We start from the raw sequence: 25,608 nt of genomic DNA, 5'->3' as shown, positions 1-25,608 counted from the left end.
TCTCCAACCTGGTTTGCAGAATACCCACCTAAGGGCTTGTCAATACCACACATTCCTGGGTCTCAGAGTCTGGGGAGGAGCCTCAGCATGTGTTTTTTACATAAGATTTGGAGATTTGGAGGTAGGTAGTCACAGGCCGTACTTTCAGAAGCACAGCTGCGTTTGAGCACACCTGTCCAGGTTTACCTGTGTGGCATCATCTCCTTGCTTTCTCCTCCACCCCCATTCTGCCTCTGCATGCCACGTCCCCTCTTGCCAAGGTCCAATCCCAATCCCTCCCACCCCAGCCAGCTTCTCCTCTGCTCAATTGTCACTTCCACAGAGAAGTCTTCCCTAACTCTGCGTGAGTCACTCTCCTAGCATGGTTGTCACCCGTCGTTTCTTATTTTTGCGATTCTGGGCTGTATGAGGGTGAGGATGAGGTCTGTTTTTGTTGCTCACCACTGTATCCCCAGCACCACGCATGGGGCTGGCATATTGTGGGTACTTAACAGTTGAATAAATGAATGAGTAAATTGTCTACTCTGTCTTTGCACAAGCTGCTCCGTGGCCCAGGTGACCTTGCCCCTCCCCCTCCTCTTTGCTTGGCCTACTTATACTGGTTTTTCGAGGAAAACTCAGTTTGGAGAAAGTTGAAGCTGGAGCCACTCCTCTGTGTTTCCCCAGGGCAGGCCTCTTATCTCCCTATGGACTGTTTGTTTTCTAACTGTCACCCACATCAAGCTGGGAGGTGGCTGCTGCCTTTATCTTGGTCTCCCAGCCCCTCTCCTAGTGCCCTGCCTTTGGGAGTGCTGGACGAGAGAGCTGAAGTGATTGCTCTGAGAGGAGTGCCCTGGTAGCCGGGCCAGAGCTTTGCCCGGGTGACCGTAGCTTCTTCTGCTGTGTGACCCTGCCTAACCCCTTAAAAGGGGAAGCTGAGACCCTGGACCTTGCTCAGAAGGGAGGGCATACCCTGGGTGCCTCTGAGGGGACAGGGCGCAGCCTGTGTGGCCAGACTGTGGCTGCAGGTCAAGGGGCAGGCCATGTTGCTGGACACCCCTTTGGCTGGCTTCCCTCTTTCCAAAGTGCCCTTTGCCCCAGTGGGTGCGACGCAGAGCCGCGACAGGCCCCCTAGCTTGGCCAGTGAACTGACCCGGTTTGGGGAGGGGCGTGATGAAGAGTGGGCGGGGCCGCTCCCCCTTACCTTTCAGGCCCCCGCCCCTCCCTCCCAGGTAGTCAGGACTCTTCCCGATCTGCGCTCTCAAGCCTGTTCTGTTCGACTCTGTTCCCCGCCTCTCCCCAGGCACCTGTACTCTCCGCTGGCACCTGCTGCCAGGCTAGGACGGGCGAAAACAATCCCAGTCGGCGTAGAGTGCCAGGGAGTCTCCGCCCTCCTATGCTTCCTGCTCCCCCGCGCCTCCCCCAGGCCCCGCCCCCACCTGCCCAAGGTAATTGTAGTTTCCTTGGGCCTGGAATCTGGACACACAGGGATCCCCCACCTTGCTGGACTTCTACATCCAAAGTCGGGACACCCTCCTAACACCTGTAGAGGAGCGGGAGTGGATTCGAAGTCAAATCCTGGTATCTGGGATCCCTAGACAGAACCAGACTTTGGACCAGGTGTCCTGCTGCTCCTGCTGGGACTCCTTCAGGTAAGGGGACCGAGATCGGTCTCAGACGACAACCTGCTCCTACCTCCAGCCACGTCAGGGCCCCAGGCTGTGCCCGTCTCTGGGCCAAGCTGGCTGGCTGCCCAGGTGGGAGGACAGGCGGCGGCCCGGCTCTCTCCCTCCCCTGCCCCCCTTGGTGATGTCAGGCCAGGGGCGGGGGCAAGTGGGGGGACAGGTAGTTAAGGGCCTGGCGTCTCCCTGCCTAAACCGGTGGCCCCAGCCCGGTGTACCGACACCCAGGGTTCAGGTAAGGACCAAAGTGGGCACTTCATCTAGGGGCTGGGACGCACGGGCAGGTCTGGGGTCGATATGGACATATTGGACCCGCTGCTGTGTTACTCTGGAGGCCTCTCACTTTCTCTTTTTCTCCAATCCCCCATCCCGCCCCCTCCTCTCCATCCACCCTTAGTCTTCCCCTGTTGTCATTTCCTGCCCTCCCCCATTCCCTCCTTCTCTCCCCGTGCCCTTCCCCCACCCCCCAAACACGCACACAGACCAGTTGCTGGGATAGGAAGGAAGGTCTCAGATTCTCTCCTCCAGGAGACTCGGCTTTCCCGCTGAAACTAGTCCCTCCCCGCACATCCAGAAAGAGGTCCGAATCCCGAGGGAGCTGCCCTCACTCCCTTGCTCAGCTCGATCTTACTCCGGTTTGGGTTTCCCAAGATTCGCCTAAGACAGACGTCTCTAAGGGCGGGTGTGGGGGTGGAGGTACCCTCCAATTTGGAGGACAGTAAAGGAAAGGGATTCTCGAAATTGCTGAAGCTCTGTCTCTCCAGATTGTATGCTGGGCTCAGGAACACAGCGGCCTGCCCTCGGTTGGGAGATGGGGATGGGGTGGGCCAAGGGGTCCCACCCGGCTTCAGAATAAAGTGGGCGAGGAATATAGGGGTGGATGCTGAGGGGTCTTCAGTGAATGGGGCCGGGGGAGAGTGTGTGTGGGACGGGGGCAGGTGGCCTTGTCTGATGAGGCTGGGGAAATAGGAGAATGCACCTGTTGGCTGGGTGGAAGCCCCCACCACCACCATTGTCCCCCAGGAAGGCCCCCAATTGGTCTGCCTGTCCTGGACTCTGCTCTCCCCTCTCCCCCTAAAATCCTGCTGTGGGGGGGGGGGACCTCCATGAAGGCAAGCAGCCTGTAATGATTAACCCCATAGACACTCGAGCATTCCTCCCAAATTAAACTTTAAAAGAGCTGCCCCCCTCTTCTCTCACTGGGTGTTTTTTCCTGAGTGAGGGAGTGGGCGGGACCTCAGTATTCCGGGCCCTCCCTTCAACTCCGGCTCACCTAGGGGTTTCCCAGCTCTTCACCTGGGCCCCGCACCCTAAGAGCTCCCTGAAGGTTAAGCTCCCCTTCCCCCACAGTCAATCCTAATGGGGGCGGGGCGTGGAGTACTGGGCCATACCCCCAGCCCAGTTCTCGGCCCCTCCCCCCACCCTGGCAAGCATCGAACATGGCCTTGTTTTCTGTTGGTGCTGAACACTGGCCCTGCCACCCGCCCTTTGTGCCAGCCAGGTGGGGCAAGATTCAGGAAGTAAACAAGGAGGTGGAGAGGGCGGGAGCGAGGGTGGGGCTGGAGCCGTGGGGCAGGAGAGACAGTTGGGGAAGCCATGGCTTAGAGTTGTGCTGAGGGGACAAATTGATTTGGGGGGTCAGTTTCTCCAACAGAGGCTTTCCCAGGCCCAAGTGTGAAAGCTTCAGATCTCTTGGGTGGGGTGCTGCCCAGGGCTACAGCTAGGACCCCGTTTTCCTCCCACCTCAACTCTGTGGTCCTGGCTGTCCCACTCCCCTCTAGCTTTGGGAGGGTCTGAAGGGCAGGGTGAAGGGAGCTGAAGGCCGGACCCCTGCCCGACCTCTGATGCCAGCCTCTGATCTGATTTGATTACTGCCCCCCTTCCAAACACTGCCCTCTGGGATTCTCCCACCCACTGTTGGTCTCTGACGTCAGGGAAGGTGTGGTCCCAGTCCTCCCTGAACTGAAGTGGCGGGGCTGTTTGCCAGAGGTGAGATGGGGTAGGAGTGGGGCATTGTTTTGGTGTGGATGTGCTGGTCGGCTGATGTTGGGTGGTGAGTGTGGTTTGCTCTTCTGGGCAGGACCCTGAGCCCCTCCCTGGCTTTCTCTAGGGCTTCTGCTCTGTGTGCCTTGGGTGTTTTTCCCACTCTGGCTCCAAAGTACCTCTCTGGCCAGGACACCGGGGACAGTATGTTAGGAGCAGCCTCTTCCCCCTGGGTGACTTGGATAAGTCCCCCAGGCCAGCTGCGTTCTGGGTGCTAGGGGCACCCAGCAGCAGAATGAGCACCACAGGATGGGGAGCTCTGAGCCCCACTTTGGGTGGGTGGGGGGACACCACTGCAAGGTTGGCTTCACTCCAGGCAGGCCTCCGAATCCAGGCTGGTCATTTCCTTTCTCCTTCCTGGGCCAGGGGGCTCAGGGCTATGTGGTGGCTTGGGACTGAGGGCGGGCAAATTGCAGGTACCACCTGGGGTGGAGGTAGGCCAAGAGTGGGGAGGAGGAGGTGATGTCAGAGAAGCCTCAGGCCTGAATCCTGCTTTTCCCCCATCCTGTTCCCTGCCCTGTGCCTCCCCCAGTCCTGAAGGCTGAACGTAGGTTGAGGAGTGGGGGGTGGAGGTCAGAGGCAGGGTTGTTTGTGTTTCTCCTAAGCCAGGAAGTTGTGCAGATGAGTCAAGGTTGAATGGAGAGCCCCAGGCAGTGCTGCCCTGCCCCATCCTGACTCACCTGTCCCCCAAGTCCCCTCATGCCCTCACTGAAGGGTCAGACGCCTGCTTCATCCTGGGGGGGTCAATCCGAGATGCACCAGGTGGCTTCATAGTACTGGCCCAGTATCCTAGAGAGCAGGCAGGGGTCTGGGATTGGTAAATTCTCCCCGGTTCTCCCAGGTCTCAGCACAGCCACAGTGAACTGCCTAGTTCCTGTGGAGGAGGGGCCAGCACTCCCCAGTGGGCATCTTTGCCTGCTCTCTCCTATCCTTACTCGTCCTGAGTGTCTGTGCAGCACCCGTGGGTGAGAAGACATGGGTAAGACTCTGGCCCTGCCTGGGGGCACCAGGTGTCCTCAGACCAGTGGATGGATAAGACAGGTGCACAGTAATTGGTGCAGAGGCCCCAGCACAGTACCGAGAGGGAGCTGTTCAGTCTGGATGTGGAAAATCTAGGAAGGCTTCTCAGAGGAGGTGGCTTTAGCATTGGGGCTTCAGGAAAGAATTGGGCAGGAGGAAGGGTCTGGGGAGGACACAAAATATTTGCGGGATGCTGAGACAAGGGCCCCTCCCTCCAAAGCTGAGTCTGTCCTCCTGGTTCCTGTCCTTCCCCATTTCCTTCTCCCCTTCTGTGCATCACTCATCACTTGGGCAGGCATTGCCACAAGAAGCTCTGGCAACAAAGTGCTGGAAAAACCTGGGGCAGAGCCCAGAGGAATGAGTACTCCATGCTTGGAGGCAGCGGGGTGGCGCTTGGCCTGACACTGAGAGCTGAGCCCCAGACAGTCTGTGGATTGTGGAGTCTGTTGCTGCTGCCAGACTTGGGGGGGGAGGTGTTATCTCTTCCTCTGAGCAACTTTGGGCTAACAGAAGAGCACTGGACTTGTGTCCAAACACCAGATTCCACTCCTCCCCAACTCACCTGTCACTGGGGGGAAGAATGCTTCCTTCTTAGGAACTCAGTGTCCCTTTTTGTAAAATGGGGTTCTTTCTCTATCCTTCCCTGAGGGTTCCAGGGAAACTCCAGTTAGAGGGGAGCAATGAGGTGTTGTGTGAACTCTGAGGGGCACCCTGACAGATGAATGAGGTCAAGAGACCTGGTTCTCCAGGTCCCTCTCCCCAGGACAGGGGCACAGGAAAGGCTGCATTCAGCCCCTTTTTCTCCTGCAGATGTCATGGAGCTGGATCTGTCTCCACCTCATCTCAGCAGCTCCCCAGAAGACCTGTGCCCAGCCCCCGGGACCCCTCCTGGGACTCCCCCGCCCCCTGATACCTCTCTGTCTGGGGAAGTGAAGAGATCCCAGCCTCTGCCCATCCCAACCGGCAGGTAAAGTGGGGTGATGGGGCTGGGGAGGGGCTGGTGGGGGGAGGCCAGCACTGGATAATGCACACAAGCATTTCTCCCCTCCCTTCTTCTCTCTCCCCTCACCACAGGAAACTTCGAGAGGAGGAGCTGCGGGCAACCTCTCTACCTTCCATCCCCAACCCCTTCCCTGAGCTCTGCAGTCCTCCTTCACAGACCCCCATTCTTGGGGGGCCCTCCAGTGCAAGGGGGCTTCTCCCTAGAGATGCCAGCCGCCCCCATGTGAGTTGTCTGGCGAAAGGGAAGATGGATTTGGGGGTGCTCTGGGCCTGGAGTAGATATAGCTCCACTCCAGTAGAGGTGGGGGGATCTAGATTGGGGGTCCCTGAGGATACAGCAGCAGAGAAGAAAGAGAATCATCCTTTGCCCTTCTCAAGTCATCTGCAATCCCTGGGCACAGGTGGTGAAGGTGTACAGTGAAGACGGGGCCTGCCGGTCAGTGGAGGTGGCCGTGGGCGCCACTGCTCGCTATGTGAGCGAGATGCTGGTGCAGCGAGCTCACGCCCTGAGTGACGAGAACTGGGGGCTGGTGGAGTGCCACCCCCACCTAGCGCTGGGTGAGTAGGGGTGCAGGGAGCTGCCTGGTCTGGGGGCAGTGCCTCGTCAGGAGGCGTGGTTAGTCTCCACTCACTCCTGCTTTTTGCCCTTGACTCCAGAGCGGGGTTTGGAGGACCACGAGTCCGTGGTGGAAGTGCAGGCCGCCTGGCCTGTGGGGGGAGACAGCCGCTTTGTCTTCCGGAAAAACTTCGCCAAGTACGAACTGTTCAAGAGCTCCCCAGTGAGTGTGTGTGTGGGGGGATGGGGTTGGGGGTCTGGGTGCTGGGACACCTTGATCCCCAACCTAGACCCTTGAGCCCTGATCCCGACCCCTTTCTCTCCCCAGCACTCCCTGTTCCCAGAAAAGATGGTCTCCAGCTGCCTCGATGCACACACAGGCATATCCCATGAAGACCTCATTCAGGTGAGGGGACCCCGCCCCCATTCACTGCATATTCATGACTCCCCAGAATTGTGCAGTGCCTCCCCTCCATGGAGGAAAGAGCCCAGCTGTAGTCCATGTGACTGTCAAGTCGTTTTCCCTGCCTGAGCATCAGTTTCTTCCTCTGTTAAATGGGGACAATAAATGCAGGTGGAGCCCCTCCTTGTGAAGGCCTGAGGGTGGGGTGGGGGGAGGAGGTCAGGCCTCTCATCCTCCTCCCTCTCTCCTCTGGCCTCAGAACTTTCTGAATGCAGGCAGCTTCCCCGAGATCCAGGGCTTCCTGCAGCTGCGGGGGTCAGGACGCAAGCTTTGGAAACGCTTCTTCTGCTTCCTGCGACGGTCTGGCCTCTATTACTCCACCAAGGGCACCTCCAAGGTGAGGTCTGGAGGGTGCCAGCCCCAGCCTCCAGGGTACCCTATCTCTGGTCCTAGGAGCTGCACCTTCCCTGTTGGAACCCCTGCCCTTGAGTCCTGAGACCCTCAGCTGCTCCTCTTCCTCCTTCCCCCCAAGGCTGGCTGCCTACAGTTTACTGCCCTTCCCCTGCCCCTGCCCATCTTACCTACACCAGGAGGTACCACAGAAAAGGCAGGTAACCTGAGTTCCAGTCAGCAGGCTCTACTTCTATTTGCTGTGTGACCTTGGGTACTTCCCTGTCCATCTCTGGTCCTAAAATCTCCCCACCTGGCTTAGGAGGGCAGTAATAGAGGAATAGGGTCTGCTTTTACCAAGTCCTGCTCACTTGTGCTGCTTAGGATCCGAGACACCTGCAGTATGTGGCAGATGTGAATGAGTCCAACGTGTACACGGTGACCCAGGGCCGCAAGCTCTACGGGATGCCCACGGACTTTGGCTTCTGTGTCAAGGTGAAGACCCTGGCCTGAACTGGCCTTGGGGGAGCGGAAGCTGCTCAGGCCCCAGGATCCTAACTGGGGCTTCTGAGCTTCATCTTGGACACTCACACTCTTCTCCCTACACCCTGCACTGCTGGGGAGACTCCTTGGGTCCTGCCCTGCCCCATGGAGATTAGGGATACACATCTGGTCCTACAGGCAGATGTGGGACCAGTCAATTTCCTCTCCCCCAGCCCAACAAGCTTCGAAATGGCCACAAGGGGCTTCGTATCTTCTGCTGTGAGGATGAGCAGAGCCGCACCTGCTGGCTGGCAGCCTTCCGCCTCTTCAAGGTGAGGCCCTGGGAGTGGCATGGGGAGCTGGCCCTGCCTGAGGTTATCCCCAGCATGAGAGAAGACAAATTCTGCCCTGAGGAAATCTCTGGAATGAGGAGGGCATCACAGCCTTGCTCTCTGAGAATCCCTGGTCCAAAGCTGGAGTCCAGCTGTGGCTTCAGGAAGCTCCTATTGAAAGGCAAAAACACAGCCCTGCTCTTAGCGAGTCCTGGTCTGAGCGGGTGTTACAGCCCAGCCCCCAGGACCTCCTGACCTCAGGCTCTCTTTCTCCCTCTCCAGTATGGGATGCAGCTGTATAAGAATTATCAGCAGGCACAGTCTCACCACCTGCGCCCATCCTGTTTGGGTTCCCCGCCCTTGGTGAGTGTGCATAGGGGCATGAGGTGGGGGTGGACACCCAGGCCCTGTCCCAGGGATACCTGGGCACTGTTCTGACTCCTCCCTCTCCATCCCATCCTATTCCTAGAGAAGTGTCTCAGATAATACCCTGGTGGCCATGGACTTCTCCGGCCATGCTGGACGTGTCATTGAGAACCCCCGGGAAGCTCTGAGTGCAGCCCTGGAGGAGGCCCAGGCCTGGAGGGTGAGGGACCTGCAGCCATCTGCGTGTTTGTGCTGGGGACCTACTCTCCATATGGGTTTCCATGGAGCAGAAGGAGGAAGGGTGGGGAGGGGAGGCCCCTCAGCTGGGGAAAGGGGTCTACTTTCTTGAGGTGCTGGGTATTACTTATGACCAGGTCCTGACTCCCCTGTGTCCCCCATCACTCTGCAGAAGAAGACAAACCACCGCCTCAGCCTGCCCACCCCATGCTCAGGCACAAGTCTCAGTGCAGGTGGGTGACGGCCCAGAGTCCCCAGGGGTGGGTTGCCCTGGCTTCTCTGAGCACTCCCAGCCAGGGTGGGTAGGAGGGTAGAATGGGGGCCCTCTGCCCGGAGTGACTGCCCATTTGCTTCTCTCCCCCCAGCCATCCACCGCACCCAGCCCTGGTTCCATGGACGCATTTCCCGTGAGGAAAGCCAGCGGCTCATCAGACAGCAGGGCCTGGTGGATGGGTAAGGGGCAGGGCTGGGCAAGGCAGCAGACCCAGGGATGAGAGAGCCAGGGTCAAGGCAGCAGCCATGGCTCCTCGGGTAATGTTACCCTGTCTCCCGGCAGCCTGTTCCTAGTCCGGGAGAGTCAGCGGAACCCACAGGGCTTTGTCCTTTCTTTGTGCCATCTGCAGAAGGTCAAGCATTATCTCATCCTGCCCGTGAGTAATCCCTGCCTTCCCCAAGAGTCCCAGGATTCCTGCAACAGAGACACAGGGCTCCCAGCAACCCGTCCTCCTCGTCAGTCCCCTTGGGAACTCCCTTCCCCCAGTGTGTCTCCTTTCTCCCTGTGCAAGAAATGGGGACTTCAGCTCTGGCCTGGGGGGGGGGCTCCTCAAGCCTCATGCCCCTCCCTGACCTTCCACCCCCTTTGGCCATCCCCAGAGTGAGGAGGAGGGCCGCCTTTACTTCAGCATGGATGATGGACAGACCCGCTTCACCGACCTGCTGCAGCTCGTGGAGTTTCACCAGCTGAACCGCGGCATCCTGCCCTGCTTGCTGCGCCACTGCTGTACCTGTGTGGCCCTTTGACTGCCACCCCAAGCCACACAAGTCTCAGTCTGGCTTTGGACTGCCCCCTGCCCCCTCTGCTCATCGAGAGGACTCGTAGGGTACAGAAGGTGGCAACAGGATGACGAGTCATTGGAGGGCTCCCCAACTCCAGTTTTCTCCTCTGCTCCTTTGCCTCCCTCAGGCAGAAAATGCCTCTCACCCAGTCCACCTTCGACTCCTCTCCACAGAGCACCTGGCGCACTGCTCTGGGGCACGGCATTATGGGAAAAATGGGGACAGCCCAGATGGTCTTATGCCCCACACTTTGTACAGACTGAGAGACCAGTTGATCTGCTTTGTTTTATACTAGTGACAATAAAGATTATTTTTTGATAACAGAGATTGAGTTCTATCTGGCAAGACCTGGCTAGCTGGTATTGAGAAGTGGACCAGGAGAGGTGGATACAGTGGAGGCCCTGATGAATGTGTCAGATGGGTTGAGGCCACATCCTGGCCAGCCTGGATATTTCTTGAGGGCAGGGGTGGTCTTGGTCATATGAGAGTTTCCAGTGCCCAGGGAGCCTGGCACATACTGGATGCCCAATAATCGCCAGTTAAATGAATGAATGGACAACAAGGACCGACATCTAGGTGAGGTTTCCTGACAGGGCCTAAACTATAGTGGCAACTCCAATAGAGCCTGGGAGTTGGAGATGAGGTCAACAGCACCCTAGTCCTCAGCAAGTCCTGGGCTAGGTGGTCGGACAGTGAGCCCCAACAGACACACACTGGTGTGCATTCACCACCATGACTAAGATACAGAAGAGTTCCATTACCACCCATAAATCCCTGTGCCCCTACTGTCAACCCCTCTCCCCTCTCCAACCCCAGATCTGCTTTCCGTTCTTACAGTTACGCCCCTTCCAGAAAGACGTATAAATGGAATCCTACAGTGCTCAGCCCTCACCTTTCTGTTGCATCCTTCAACATCCAGAGCGATCCTTCCAAGACATAAATTTGCCCCCTGTCCTGTGCTTCCACTTAAACCCAGTTAGACCTTGCAGAGTCTGGCCTCTGCCCACTGTTCAGCCAGTCTACATGTTGGTCTAAAAGTCTTACTGTTTGAGCTCTTTCCTGATGGGAACTTCATAATAAGTTCTTTCATAATCATAATCAGATTGGCAACACCTGAACCTGCTGCTCACGTCACAAAGAGATAGACCCTCCCTCCAGACACATGAACCCCATTATTTTTGCCAAAAATCAAACCTGAATCTGATCTCTTGGATCCAACTACTAATTTACCAGAAATACAAGGAACAGAGGAACATGTGAAATGACACATGGGAATACAATTACCAAAATCCAGACTGGGAAACTCTACAGAACAGATAACCCAGTTTCTCTTCAACCACAACAAAATTACAAGAAAAGAAAAGATGGGGAATCTCTAGATTTCAAGAAATTTAGACATATATCAACCAAATGTGATGTGTTGACCCTATTTGATTCAAATCCAAACTAACTGTAAAAATCATTTATGAGCAATTGGGGGAAATTTGAACTCTTGATGAGATGTTTGATGATATTAAGAAATTATGGTTAACTTTTTAAGGCGTGATAATGGTATTGTGGTTATGGCTTTTTTTTTTTTTTTTTTTTTTTAGTATTTAAGAGATTCATTCTGAAGTATTTATAGGTGAAATGACATGATGTCTCAGCTTTGTTTTAAAAATCTAGAGGTTAAGGGAGAGGGTGTGGGTATAGTCACGGGTTGGCTATGAGTTGATATCAGTTGAAGCTGGGTGCTAGGTGTATGGGGATTTGTTAAATGATCTCTACTTTTGTGTATGCTTAAAAATTACATACTATATACATTTTTTATTTTTTAAAAATTTTTAATTTTTATTTATTTATTTTTTTAAAAGATGACCAGTAAGGGGATCTTAACCCTTGACTTGGTGTTGTCAGCACCACACTCTCCCACGTGAGCCACGGGCTGGCCCCTACTATATATATCTTTTAAATGAAGAGTCTCTCCCAAAATCCTTGAGACTGGTTGGGCACAAGGTGGTGGGATCCCCTTTTGCAGGTGAGGAAAGTATCAGCTCAGTGAGGAGCCCTGCCCCAAATCACAGTGAGTGGGAGAGTCAGGATTTCAACCCAGGTCTGAGTATCAAGTCTGGGCATGTCCTGCTACCCTGTCCTGCTGACTTCCAGGTGGAATTCTTAAGCAGCAGTGGTAGCAATATTGGCCTGTAGGGAGGTCCCCCCTTGGAGAACCCCTTCCTTCTCTGTAGCCTGGTCTCTGGCCAGGAGGGTTGTCCTAAGGTGACCTTGAGAAGGTCCAGCCCCCACAACTAGCCCCTGGGTGAGGCCTGGCAGCCCAAGCAGCCACTCGTGACCAAGGCACCCCCATCATTGGCTAATCCCATGCTGGGGAACTTGGAGCCAGGCCTGGCAGACAGAGGTGGGCAGAGAAGCCTCATCTGTACTCCAGCCTGGAATCTGCTGGGGTTCTACGCTGCAGAACTTACTGCACACCAGGTGCAGAAAGGGTGGCAGATTTTGATTCATTTTAGCAGGACTTGAGGCAGTGACCAGTGCAACTTGCTGCCTGCCACCTGCTGTGGTTCCCAGAAACATCCTCACCACTGGTTGCTCCTCAGGCATTAGACTGGCTGGTGCTGGTTGTGTGGCTGGCCACGGATTCCCAGGGCCACATCAGAGGTGTGGGTGCCAGGGTTTCAGGCTGGGGTGAGAGTAAAGGGGTCAGGATGAGTCACCTTTTAAGCATGTCCAGGGGTTCAGGTTGCACAAAAGGAGAATACTGTCCCCTCGCAGCACAGCCCAAAGCACTCGGCAGGGGACAAAGCCCGTCTATGTCAATCAGCTAATTGGAGTCTCTGTCAGACAGATATCCTCCTTATTTTATAAATGGGAAACTAAGGCTCAAAGAAACAAAGTGACGCACCTGGAGTCACAAAAGGAGTTAGGGACAGAGGCCAAACTCAGCCCAGATTGCAGGTGGTGGAATGCAGCCCTTCCCTGCCCTGCCCTTTGTTCTCTGCCCTCTCCCTTCTCAGTGCTAGCCACTGTGAGGGACCTGGCTGCTGGGATCCCTTACAGGTGGTGGCACTTGGCCCTGAGCTGGATACTGCAGAACAGCAGCTAGACATCCTTGGCGAGTGTGCTGAGAGTGTGGGGGACAGGGGTCTCTCAGGGCCAGCTCACAGAGAGACCCTGGACATGATTTCCCAGCTCTGAGGATGTGGGAAGGCAGCTGCTCTACCTCCAAAGAGACTGCAGCATGACCTACAGAGGCCAGACAGCAGAAGGGACTGCCAAGGACAGCTGCCGTGCTGGATAGTGGAGGTTTGTGGTTCTGAGGAAATTTGGGCTGGTGGAAGGGAAGCAGGGGCTTCTCTGGTGGAGAACGTAGGGGCTGGGGCCTCAGATACTGTCATTTCAAAATTAACTTATTGGGTTTGATTACAAAAATTATACATGCTTACTAAAGAACATTTCAAAAATCAGAAGACGACTTTGGAAAAAATGGAAATTCCCCATAATCTCCCAATGCTGAAGAGGATGCAGGCATTGAGAGGGTGATGAGGGCCCCCATCCAGGGAGTTGGCCCTAAGTGGCCTGCAGTGCATCATAGACACCAACTCCCCTGGTGAGTGTGGCCGCTGTGAGCCCAGCACTGGGGCCAACTTTCTAGACTCTGGGAATGGGGGTGGACATGATTCCAGGGAGCCACCTCCATGGGTGGTGCATCCAAAAAAGCTCTGGCCAGTTTAGTCTCTCCCTGCTCCCTGGACATCCCATCCCATTCAATGGAATCTATGCAGTATCTAAGTTCACAGGTGGAGGGCCTTCTGGCACAGGCCCGAGGGTTCACAGCAGGCCAGTGACCCTGCCTGGTTCTTTCCTCAGGCCCCAGTGCCAGACACCCTGAGGAAGGGTGGAGACAGAAAGATGGGACACAGCCAGGGGAGCCCAAGTCCACCTGGAAGGATCCTTTCTTCCAAACTATCTACATAAGCAGTTTTTTAACTGCTTCGCAGAGTTCAAGGTTCCAGCAGACACTTGGGGGTGGGGGGTGGGGGGAAGCATGGCCTTTATATCTGGGAGTTCAGTCTTATGGTATATGTGGAAAAAAGGCTTCCACTACTGAAACACTGGTGTGTTCCAACAGACAGAAAAGGGGGCCTGGAGAAGTCAGGGGTTGGTCCAACTTGCACAGTGGTGGGGTTCTGGGGCAAAGACTGCTTTCCTGTCCTGTCCTATTGGCAGGACCTCAGCTCTGGGGCTTGACGGGGGTATGCAGTGGCAACTTAGGGCAGGAAGTTGGGAGGGGAGGGAAGAGAGGGAATTGGATCTTGGGAGAACTGGATGTTGCTGACTGGACTCCAGACCCTCACTTGAGTGGGCGGTCCTCAGGGCTGAGGCTGGTCCCCAGGTGTCCTCCAGGATCTCTATACAGGAAAGTGGTGTTGGGAAATGGGGGTACTATCTGGGCTGAGTAGGGTTGTGTTCCATCAGACCCTAATGGGGCCTAAAGTTCAATCCCACGTGGGTTAAGCTATAATGGCGTCTCGCAGGACTGCGTCTACCCCAAGAAAGGGGCAAGTTTTTCTTTGCTGGGCACCTGGGGGGTTGCTGAGCTGGAACTGTGTCTTTGTGGGAAGCAGTTTGTTCTTACTTGGATTGGGTTTATCTTGGGGTGGTTTTGGGGAGACTGAGGGAGATTGGGAGGCCAAAGCCACCCCTGTAGGGCCACCAAGTGGATCCCCTTAGGGTCTCAGTAGTGGAACTGGGCCCTGTGACCTTGGAGTTCAAGGGGAAGCTGTATGCAGGGATGGAATGGGCCACCTGCACCCCCACACCTATGACCAACAGGCATGTTCATCCAAATTTACCTGCTCAATTCCCACGCCCTGAGTCAGATCCTCCAGAATACTTAGAAGTGGTATTCCTAATGGCACTACCCCAATTTCCCAAAGAATTCCAGGGGATCTCTTTTCTCCCCAGCCTTGGCCCACCTTGGCCCTCTTACACCCATCAGTCCCAATACAGGATCCCCATCTTTGGGTACCCTCGTCCCAAGCTGAGTTCTCCTCTTACCCGCCCAAAATCTAAGGGATGAGCGTGGTGTTGCGGGGAGGTGGCTCAGTGAGTACCCAAGACCTGTCAGACGAGGCTAGAGTAGAAGTGAGGATACACCCGGGGACCCATGCCCGCAGCCGTTGTGGACATGTGCGCGGGGTGATCTGAGCTGCGCCCTCCAGCCCCCAACAACCCCGCCTGCACACGAATGCTGGCGCTGCCGGGTGCCAGGCTCCACAGAGCCACCTCTGGTCGTGGCACGCGCCTCGCGCTCCCCGGGGGGACGACACGCGGGCCTCACCAGGGGCGCGCTTCGGGGCCCGGCGCTCTGTGAACTGGGCTCCGCGAGGTCACGGGATATGCGCCGTCGGTCCTTGGGCCCGCGGGAAGGGGCTCGCGGGGCGTGTGGGCAAATGTGCCCTTCACTGCGCGTCGGTGTGCTGGGTGGGCGCCTCCCGAGACCAGGCAGTGGAGGAGGTTGTGAGCGCCACATTCAAGCATCGCGGGGCGACCGGGCGCGAGGGCCAGGCGGGACCCGCGTGCGGAGCGGCGGCCTGGTCCTCCCACTCCCGGGGACCGCGCGTCTCCGCCTCCCGACGGCGCCCGAGCCGGCTCAGCCGCGCGGCTGCAATGACACCTAGCGGCCGTCGCGGGCGGTGCGGCGCCGCGGGCTCGGCTCCCTGGGCTCGGGTCGCACCTCCCGAGGTTCCCAGTGGCGGTTACGGGCGGGCACCCCCGAGGAGAGGGGCCGCGCTCGGTGCAGACCGCCCGCGGGGCACTTCCTCTTCCCCTCCCCCGCTTCCTCGCCTGCAGTCGCCGGAGCGCTGGGAGATCCTGCTGGGCTGCAGGGCCCGGAAGGGCGGGGCGGGGCGCAGCGGCGGCGCTGGGCTGTGACCCCCAGCAGTTTCACTTCTGGATCCCGCTCCTGCTGTGATGGGAGAGGACCTGGGTGGGGGAGGCGGGGGGACACGCGGCAAGCCGAGGTCCAGCGCTCAGGACCCCAAGGGAGGGACGGCTTTCTACTCCTGGGTGTCACGCGACCCACGCCCTGCTCCATTTTCCACCCCTCCCCCTATGGAGTTCCACTCCGCTGTCCCCGGAGTTGCCGCTCCTCCCCAGCAGCCGCCACCCGCGCTGGGGCTGCCGACCCCCGGAGAGGCCCCGAGCGGCGTGGGCGGCAGGAGGAGCGAGCTGTGAAGCCGCAGGCAGGGGGTTAGGCTGCGGGCTGCTGAGCTGTTTCTCAGAAGTGCAGCGCCCCTCCCCTCACACCCCCCGCGACTCCCATGTCGCGCGGCACCGCACCCCTTCCCCCTCCGCCCGGCCTCGCTTTCCTCTCCCAGGCACCCCGACCTGGGAATCTGGTGTCTGGGACCACGAGAATGAAGAGACCCTGAGCGTGGGGGAGGGGCGGGGTTCACCCCCATCCTCAGCACCCGTATTCAGAGCCTCCCACCAATCCACAGGTGTGGGGGCAGGAGCCTGTCACTTTCCTGTCCCTCCCACCGCTGTGGGCCAGGATTGGAATTTCATAGGACAGTTAAGAAAGTGACCTCTTGGGAAAATCACAGGCCACTATCACCCTAGCTCCAGCGCCCGACCTGTCTTCCAGTGCCTGAGTCTGGTGGGGACAGGAGGGACGGGAACAGGACCTCCTTCTTCCCTACTCTTTTCTGGCCTTAGAGGAAAGGTCTGGAGCCCGGCTGGAGCAATGGGGTTGCGGCCATGCTTAGAGTCCCAGCTGGAAGGAACTTCAGAGACCCTGACTCCATGAGAAAATCAAGGTCCAGAAAGGGAAAGCAAAATGTCTGGGATCACCCAGAAAGTGGCAGGGCTGGGATTGGAACCCAGGAGTCCAAGTACTCGCAGGAGTCTGCACAGGTTGTCCTTTGCTCCAGACTTCAGAGCTTTGCTGTATTCACTGACTCTACCTGCTGTCCCCCAACACACACACACACAGCTCCCCAGGAGTCCAGGGAGGGGCAGTTAAAGTCAGAGAGAGAGAGAGAGAGGTGGAGGGACTGAGAATGCAATTCCAGTGGGGGCGGGACGGGGATTGAGCTGGTGGAAGGACAAGCTTAGGGGAGGAGGTGGCATCTGCCCCCCTAGTTCCCATCCACCAGCCACCCCCAGGGCTGTGGTTTATTTGACTAGGCAGCTCTTGGGGGGTAGGGGGGTGTGGAAGGGGCTGAGGGGGGAGGTGAGATGATGGGAAAAGGCTGTTCTGGGGCTTCCTGCCCCCTCACTCCTGGGGAAGGGGGGCAGTTTACATCACCCACAGGCCCTCTAACCTCCATTCTTTCCACTGCAGTGCTCTTTCCTTGGGTATGTGCATGTTATTCTGGGGGAAGGTCTGTTATTTTGGGGGAAGGGAGGCAGCTGCCTACTTCACAGGTCAAGATAGAGTTAAAAACAAAACCACAGCAAATTCAACACCCCGTGTCCTTCAGGGACTTTCCATGACACCTTCCTTCCCCCATCTCCCCCAAGCCAGGGAGTACCTCCCCAGAGGGCCTCCCCACCCCAGGTGCAGTGGCTCTTGGCTTTTATGCAAACAACTGTCTGACCCTGGAATGCTCCACAGCCGGAACTTGCAGCCCAACGTGCTTCTCCGCCCAGCGTTCCTGGCCTTCCCGGAGCTGTCACTTCCTTTCTCCCTCAGACCCTGGATTCTAAAGGATGGAAGACAAGGGACAGGAGCTAGGTCCTTTTCCCCGTGCCTGCCCTTGGGTGACAGTTTCCCGCAGGTGGAGGTTTGGGCACCACAGCCTGTGTGAGTGGCCTGAGATGTTGAGTGATGGGGGAGGGAGAGAAGATGGTGCAGGTGTGGGGTGGCCTCCACTGTCAAGCCTACCACCCTCTAAAGCATCAAATTTGTTCCCAAGAATTAGGAAAGGAAACTATCCTCAGGCCAGAAAGAAGCCCATTCAGTCCCAACGCCAGCACAGGCCAGTGCAGAGCTCTCTTCCACTGCTCATTGGCAAAGAGGGTCAGGTGTCCCTGTTTCCTTCTCCTTTTCTCCCTGAGCTGCATCTGCTTTGGGAAGGAAGTGGGACTGGGGAAGGCCACATACCACTTATCTCCAAGGCTGAAAATCAGCTACTGAGAGGCTGTTTTTGAATGTATCTAATGTTAAATAACAAAGGTGGGCTGCTACGCCATTCCTTTCTCCCTGTCATTAGTGTTGAGTGAGACTGGAATTCCTGCTGGAGACCCTAAAGACAGGTTAGTGGTACGGAAGGGAGGGAGATGGGGCTGAATGTAAAGCCCAAGAAAGCTGCCACAATCTGGCCTACATTTGCTAATTCTAAACCTCAGAAATGTCTTTCTCCTGCCTCTTCCACAGAAGAGGGAAGGGCAGGGTGCTTTAGATGAGACTGAGCAGAAGGCCAGACCATCTCTCAAACTCTTCTCTAACATTTTCTGAGAGAACACAAAATAACAAGACAGGGAGAAAGCTCCCTGATCCAAGGAGTTTCCCCCCAACACCTTAGATTTGGGCCTCCAAGTATCTGAAGACTGTAATTAATTAAATGTGAATACTTGAGTTTCCCAGTGTGGAGGCTTATGAGACCCCATAATGAAAAAGCCAAGACTTGTCTTTTAGGAAGAATTCCTGTTGGGGGAGGGTGGAGCAGTGACTTGGAGTGGGGAGACACTGTGCTCCATGTGTTGATCTTGCTAAGCCCAGGCTCCCAACCCCTCTGGGTCCCCTTAGTGTACTACGGACCAGTGGAATCAGAACCCTGTTATGGGGGCATGAAGGACAAGCAACAGGACACCAATGGCAGGCTCAGCAAGGGGCCAGGCAATAATTCCATTTACCTTGATACCTGTACTTTAAGAAATATCCAGAGGGGCTAAATTAAGAAAATATTCCTCAGGGTAGAATAAAACCCTTCCATTTTCTGACAGCAGCAGCTACAAATGCTAGCATGTACAAAGACTAATTTTTAAACATACCAGGATTTTATTTTTCAGTGTAAAAATCAAACACGATAAAGGAACCTTGAAAACTATCAGCATGGTTGTTTCTGACACAAGGATGTACTCATTACGGTTCTGGGGAGGGTTAGCATTGCTACATTTCAGAGGCTGTCTTTAAACAGTCTTTACAGAGCAAGGGGGCACTTCACAGTGCTCCAGATGGTCAGACTACCGGTAAAACTGTAGAGGAGTGGAGAGGGAAAGTCACTACTGGGCAGGGAGAGAATTTCTGGGAAACGCAAATGGGAAGAGAGGCTGTAAGCAGGGCTGTCAAAACTGCTCGGCAAGGGCTTCCTCCATCACTCCTGGTGGGAAAGCTACTCTGAGCCCCAAACCACATTCTGTTCCTCCCCCATCATTCTGCAGACAAGGGTCATCCACAGACCACACATGTGGTGGCTCTGGCAACCAGAAATTAAAAATAAGCTATGGTTTTTCCAGTAGCCAAAATGATCCTGCATAGACTGAGAACCTGAGCATGCAAAACCACAGTCTGGGTGAAGGGATGTCTGCTTTTTAAATGACCTGCTAATTTTCTGCAACCCACAGTCATTTGGTTTCTGTGAACCCACAGAAGCAGGCCCACCAAAAAGGGCCTTGTCTGCTAACCTGGAAAAGTCCTTGTATAAATGAGTCACTTGCAATGGGATCAATCATTTTTAAGCTTCCCCATTTCCCCAACATGTTAAAATGTGTTCACATTTTAGGAGAGGATGAAGCAAAGCTGCACTTACATTTAGAATATGAAATAGGCCCTGCAGATGTGTGGCAAGGGCTTGGGGAAAGTGAATGGCATTGTGGGGTGCTTTCCAGGCTCTCTGGAGTAGGTTCAGCAGAGAGATGGACAGTGAGAAGCATTTGAGGAAACTCTAAGTTATTGGGGGAACTAATGATTCAGGGCTCCCAGAAAGGTGAGGGAGCAAAGCTATTCTACCTCCCTGGTGCAATGCCTCAAAATGTCTGTAGCATGTGGTTAACTCACATTTGTTCCAAGGTTCAGCATATTCTCTGCTGTTAGGCATTAAAACAACACAAAGGCAATTGTGTTAGAGACCAGTTGCCTCCATTTGCAAAAGAACTATTATTATGGTCCTAGGACGGTCTTTGAATATTTTTCATGTCTCTAAATCCAGACATTTTTACCACAGTACATACAGTGGTAAAAATTTACCATATAACATACCCCCCCTCCAAGTAACATTTCCCCATAGACATAAAACCTCACAACATCCTTGAAAGGTAGATATTGTTATGCCCTTACATTTTTAATCAAAACATTAACTTTCCAATTTCAAATAACAACGCAATCAATATCAGTGTATAAGATAATCCACTACTGTAATATTCAGAGGAAACTTGCACCCTTCTTCAAAGTGCAAAACCCTTTTTATCACAGTGATTGCATGACAAGTTACAGACTATATACAGCTTGGGTAAATTAGAGGTACAGTCTTGTGTTACTTTATAAGCTCACACAAGTTTAAAGTTCATAACTCTCTTCTATTTTTTTGTTATTTTTTATAAAAAAGATGACCAGTAAGGGGATCTTAACCCTTAACTTGGTGTTGTCAGCACCGCACTCTCCCGAGTTAGCCACGGGCCGGCCCATAACTCTCTTCTAGGCTCTTCCAAGTTCATAGTCCTCAGAGTCAGCAGTCCCTAACGCTGGGTTCACTGATCATTTTCAGAACAATTCAGTCTTGCAGGCTTAGAGAACAGAGTCCTTTTCCTAGGTTGGCATAGGTCTAGCCTTTTGTTTCAGTCAAAATTATTCTCTTTATAGGCACTTATATTCCAAATCATTCTCTTTGACTGACCTCTGTCTACAGAGATTTTCTGAACTGTACTTTCTGTGTGAGCACAAAAATAGCTTCTAATTCTTTAAAATATAAGAGATATCCCTATATATCACATATCTCTTTCGGTTCCTGATGCTATATTATAGGACAGAAATTTCTCCTCTCCCCTTTCTTTTCTGTTCTTGAGCTCTCAAGTTCTAATCCTGAGTCTTTGAGTCCTCAAAGATGTCCGAGATCTTTTCCAGATCTTGAGTGTCCTGGAGTTTTCAAATCTCCGCTAGAGACCAACATACCTCCTATCAGTAGGAGTACACTTTAAAGTTATGACTTTAAAGAAACATTTCCATTATGGTTTTACTGCCTGCCCTGGGATACATATCAGAAGTATTTCTTTTTCCCTTAAAACATTCTAAATCTCACATTCAGCACAGAGGGAGTGAGGGGGAAGCAGAAGAAAACAAGAATAGTTTTTCCCAGTAGCATTTGTACCACTATGTTGATGTGTGCTCTTCTAATAACAGTGTTTCAACTGAGTAACATTTTGTGTTTTTAAACATTTTCTCTTTGCAAAAGAAATCTGAGGTCGTTTTATATCCAGGCCACTGCGAGTATGGGCCTAGAAAATGTTAAGTGATGAATTTAAAAGACGAGAAATTTTGTCCCTGACAAAGTCAGATATTGAGTCAGAAAGAGCTCAGAATGAGTAACAAAGCTTCAGATTAGCTGACTTATCTGTGCCAAAGCAAATGTTTTTTTGGGAGAATGACTTAAGGAATCTGAAGATTGGAAGGAATCTGAAGACTGGTGGATTTATCAGTATCTTTTTTTTTCTTCTCTTTTTTTCTGGTAGTGGTGGTGGAGGGTAGTGGAAGAGACACTTCTATTTTGTTCCCTGTCAGTAGCAAGTACTATGCAACACTTCAAATTGTGATAGGGAACATTTGGACAGCTGGTTCTATTCCTTTTCCACCCTTACCCCAACTCTGTCAACTTGGCTGCAAGGGAATTTTTCATGGGTATGGTTGTTCCTCAGATTGTGGCCTCTTCTGTGTTCCTCAGGTGTGTGGTGGGAGGCTTGCCTAACAAGAGGCTTGGTGGGACAGGGAAGAGTGAGAAGACCTACAAAGCTCGTGTTCAGAGAGACCCTGCATGAGATAGTAAATGTGCCGCCTGAAGCTGCTACAGGACTTCACTGTCCAACAGCAGCAGATACCAATCCTGACCCTGCCCTTCTCTCTAGGCATCTTGCTAAGGTTCTCCTTCTCCCTTATCTCCTACTCCCAGCAAAGGGGGCATTACTTAGTATAAGGACTTCGTACAGAAGGAAATGTTTACCTGTGTGGTGGTATTCACTACATACAACCTGGTTCAACTTCAAGACTTAAGAATGTAGAGTTTCCACATATAAATTTTCTCTGGAATTGATGGGCCCCAATCTAGGCTCAGAATGCTGCAATGAAAGTGCAGCCTTTGTGAGTGGCCATCGCATTCAAAAAACTGACCTCAGAGGACCGGCCAGTGGCTCACTTGGGAGAGTGTGGTGCTGATAACACCAAGGCCATGGGTTCGGATCCCTATATAGGGATGGCCAGTTAGCTCACTTGGGAGAGGGTGGTGCTGACAACACCAAGTCAAGGGTTAAGATCCCCTTACCAGTCATCTTTTAAAAAACAAAAACAAAACCAAAAAAAACCCAAAAACAAACAAAAAAAACCTGACCTCAGAAGAATGAAATACATTGAGCAAAATCATTAGTTACAGGAAAAAGGAGGGTCATATTCTGTAAAAACAGTCTGCAGGTTAGTGAAATAGGCCTTAGTTTCACCATCCTGACATGCAAAAGTTGGTCTGTTCGGCAAATAATTGAACACTATCTGGTGGAAATGCTCACTTTTCCTAGCTTTCTCTCCTACTAATCCCTGCTTCCAAATTCTCTTTCTCTTGTCCTCTGAAGAGTCAACAGGATGTGAGATATTTCAAGAATATAATAAGAAGCTCCTATTTCACAATGGGTATAAGCAATCTGGCATAGCTTGGAGTCTAGTATTACGGAAATACAATAATATACTGAAGACTACACACCAAAAGACATCTGGCCCTTCAGCTGAAATCTCAAGCATGTTGGGACTGTTGCCATGGAATTTCATAAAACCTTTTTCCCTAAGACAAACACCATGCTACCAGAAAGGATAAGCCATTTGTGCAGTCTGAGGTCAAACATTTCAATTACTAGTAGCGTATAAATGAGTTGAGTTTGAGCTGAATTCATAAGCCCTTTAGAAATAAAATGCTAATCCACCAGGAATTTGGGATTCTCTGGTAGAAATGTTCACAAAGCTGATTCTTAATTTGTAAATAGGCTCCATGAAGTTGTCCCTGGAAGCATAATTTATTTTCCCTAACACAAGTTCTTAAAAAGGAAAAAAAAAAAAAAAAAAAAAAGGCTTTGGTAGCAGCAGCAGGTGCCAATTTGTGTGTACACTTTGGGGCAAGATCAAAATACCTTCCTGTTTTTTGTTCCTCACCCCCATCTTCACATTCACAACTCAGTGGTTAAAGGAAAAACTTAACACACTGCCATTTTCACACCAAAGAAATGTGAAATATATATTCATATATGTGTATATACTCTGCTGCCTAGTACGTATACATTAAGAGGTTTAAAAAATAACTTGTGATTACTGCATAATCACATATAGATTTAAAGCTGGAAGGGAACTTAGAGAATATCTAAATCCAATTTCATTTTATGATTGAGGAAACTTGGTTTTAAGAGTTAAATGATTTGCTCAAAGTCACACAGCAAATTAGTGACAAATATAGAATGAGCAAACAGATTTTTGGTCCCCTATTCCAGTGCTAATTTTACAATTATCACCCTACTTCTCCTCGACAGCATGTCCCTATTATTAGTGATAAAGATGATTGATATATCTGCAGAACTCAGATCAGACTTTCAGGAATTTTTGTGGAATACAGCAACTCCACTTAAAATGAGGGGAAAAAAAGCCAACACCTGCCTGATCAAGGAGAACCTATTGGTAGAGGTGTCTCCCTCCTCAGCCCTCCCAAAGCTTAGTTCTGACATGATTCCTGTCCTGTGGGGAGGGGGAGGCTAAGCCAGACTTTTGGGGTTCTTCAATATTTTTTGTGAAAAAACTCATTGGCAAGTTTGCGTTATGTCTGTACACCAATACTCCTTGTAGGAGACCAAGAACTTTTAGGCAGCTGTTGTTTTTCTCTGTTGGTGCTGCCAAACCATTTCTCCCTCAGATCCCTGCTCTGCCAATCTTAATCGAAGGAAACAGATGCCATCATCCACAGTGGACAACTTTCTGGAGTTTCAATGACGGTTTTTGTTTAAAACCATAAGTTCTTCTGGTACAGAACTTCTCCAATGGACAACTGGTTTAGCCCAAAGCAGCTCAGATTTTCATTGCAGAGGGGAGGGTAAAGCGTAGAAGCAGAAGTGTCATCAGGTGACTTTTTTTTTTTTTTTTTTGCTTGTGTGATAGGAAATGGATCTGATGCTTGGAGAATGGGGTCTTCAGTAACTGGTAACGGATACTTATTTTATGGCTTTTCTTTTCCTTAGACTATAATTTGGGATAGGGAGATTATATTCTAACCCTTCAGCCTTTTTTGTTAAGTATAGAAGGATAGGACTTTCTGGCAAGGTTGGCTGGTCAACTTTTCTTTGCAGAATTGGGCAGGTGACCACAGATAGCTGATGTATCTCAGAAAGGATGTCTCATGAAGCACAGCTGGGGGACTGTTCTGACTGTCAACAAGCTTCAACGAATGCCCATTCTGTTCTTGCAAAAGATAACAGCCAAATACTTCTTTGGCTTTTAAATCTCATGAAATTCAAGTCCCTGGTGGGAAAAGGTTTCACAAATGTAATAACATGATAGATCTGCAAACAATTTCTGTTTGGTTTTTTCTGGTGGCTGGCCAGTACAGGGATCCAAACCCTTGACCTTGGTGTTATCAGCACCACTCTCTAAATGAGCTAACACTACTCTACTAAGTGAGCTAACAGCCCAGCTCTGCAAACAACTTCTGAATGAAGACAGTGTTTCTCTGGTTACCCATGTGAACGTGACCCTTTTGATATTAAAAATGGCATGGAAAGGAGTTTGGAACTCAGTATGTTTGACAGTGATCTGTTAGGTGGGGTGATTAGTTTTTGGAAATGATGTTGAATACTCAGGCACAATCTCTAAGACCGGATATTCACTTCAGCATGGCTCTGTGTTCTCCTCTGGCTATGTGAGACGAGAATTCATAGCGATCATGGCTTCGATATCCACACATGTTACACTCAAACGGGTCACGGAAGCCGTGGCAGCCCATGTGAATAGTGAACATCACATAATCCAGGAAGAGGACACGACAGTGGTCACACCTGTACACATCCATCACCTCCCCTTCTTTGCTGATCACTTTGATGGAGTCTCTTGGACAGATGGGTGGGGGCTTGAGGAGATCATAAGAGCGAGGAACTTCCTTCAGAAGTGGCATCCCATTGTGGGCCCGAGGAAGGACCATGTGACTTTGCTGATAGATATGATTCTGGCGTTCTTCGTGGTTGCTGTCAGTATCCGTGGAGTCGTGGCCACTATTGTTGGGGGACAGGCCTCTTTCAGAAGGTAGGCTCTTCTCTGGCAGGTGAATGCTCTTCTTTTCCAGGTCCTGGGGGGCACCATTTGGCATCTCAGCCCGGGTGAGGGCTATGGGATACATGCTGCTGATAACTGGAACCACCTCAGAGGTGGGAGCAGGTGGTGTCTGGACTAAGGGACGCAGGGCTTCAGCACCGAGATAGTTGATGGCATTATTGATGGCTTGGTCCATCATTCGGGTCTGTATTATCTCACTCTCTTTCTCATACAGGTAGCTGGAATTATAGTTGACATCAAAGCAGTGGCGTTTCTCACCTGGTATAAGTGAAAGAAAGGGTTACAAAGGGAACAGCACAGAGGCAGAGAGTGTGTAAAATTGTTTTCCAGAGTCTTCAAAAAAGTGAGGAAGGATAAGTTGCCTGCTGCTCAAGGACACACAGCCCAGGCAGAATGTCTCAGGGGATGCTGGTCAGCAGCAACATGTTTGGATGGTCACAATAAAGCCAGTAGGCAAATGGGAGGGGCAGCGATGTCATTAGATGTTGAGGACACATTATGAGGTATGCCCATTAGCCATATCAGAGGGGAATCCTAAAGAAAGAAGGAGGAAAAGA

The 25,608-nt window shown here is 52.5% G+C and overlaps 2 protein-coding genes across 3 annotated transcripts in view; one reads left to right on the top strand and one right to left on the bottom strand.

The window, feature by feature from the left end:
- Positions 1-1,569: 1,569 nt before the first annotated feature.
- Positions 1,570-9,840, top strand: GRB7 (growth factor receptor bound protein 7). 2 transcript variants are annotated; one of them, XM_063111445.1, is made up of 15 exons: positions 1,570-1,631; positions 5,535-5,691; positions 5,799-5,949; positions 6,128-6,284; positions 6,384-6,505; positions 6,611-6,688; positions 6,945-7,082; positions 7,460-7,570; positions 7,792-7,890; positions 8,173-8,253; positions 8,360-8,476; positions 8,666-8,726; positions 8,859-8,946; positions 9,050-9,143; positions 9,367-9,840. In XM_063111445.1, exons 2-15 carry the CDS (start codon positions 5,540-5,542, stop codon positions 9,511-9,513), a joined length of 1,596 nt encoding a protein of 531 aa, XP_062967515.1. In that variant the 5' UTR covers positions 1,570-1,631; positions 5,535-5,539; the 3' UTR covers positions 9,514-9,840. The 2 variants fall into 2 exon arrangements, with proteins under 2 accessions (XP_062967515.1, XP_062967514.1); XM_063111444.1 differs by lacking the exon at positions 1,570-1,631 and adding an exon at positions 1,871-1,896.
- A 14,765-nt stretch (positions 9,841-24,605) lies between these two features.
- Positions 24,606-25,608, bottom strand: part of IKZF3 (IKAROS family zinc finger 3) — a 53,363-nt gene continuing 52,360 nt past the window's right edge. The window contains exon 4 of the mRNA XM_063109439.1: positions 24,606-25,309. Coding sequence (XP_062965509.1) covers positions 24,606-25,309 — 704 coding nt within the window. The remainder of the gene's footprint in view (positions 25,310-25,608) is intronic.

Source organism: Cynocephalus volans, chromosome 10, assembly GCF_027409185.1.
Source record: "Cynocephalus volans isolate mCynVol1 chromosome 10, mCynVol1.pri, whole genome shotgun sequence".
NCBI classification, from domain to species: domain Eukaryota; kingdom Metazoa; phylum Chordata; class Mammalia; order Dermoptera; family Cynocephalidae; genus Cynocephalus; species Cynocephalus volans.
Note: the sequence above shows the minus strand (reverse complement) of the source record. Positions and strands in the feature narration are given on the sequence as shown.

Bases quoted from the DNA above. Each gene is read 5' to 3' on its own strand.
- GRB7 (XM_063111445.1), top strand. From the start codon at position 5,540: ATGGAGCTGGATCTGTCTCCACCTCATCTCAGCAGCTCCCCAGAAGAC. The intron at 5,692-5,798 runs GTAAAGTGGGGT...CCCTCACCACAG, and splicing joins CTGCCCATCCCAACCGGCAG to GAAACTTCGAGAGGAGGAGC. The intron at 7,891-8,172 runs GTGAGGCCCTGG...CTCCCTCTCCAG, and splicing joins CAGCCTTCCGCCTCTTCAAG to TATGGGATGCAGCTGTATAA.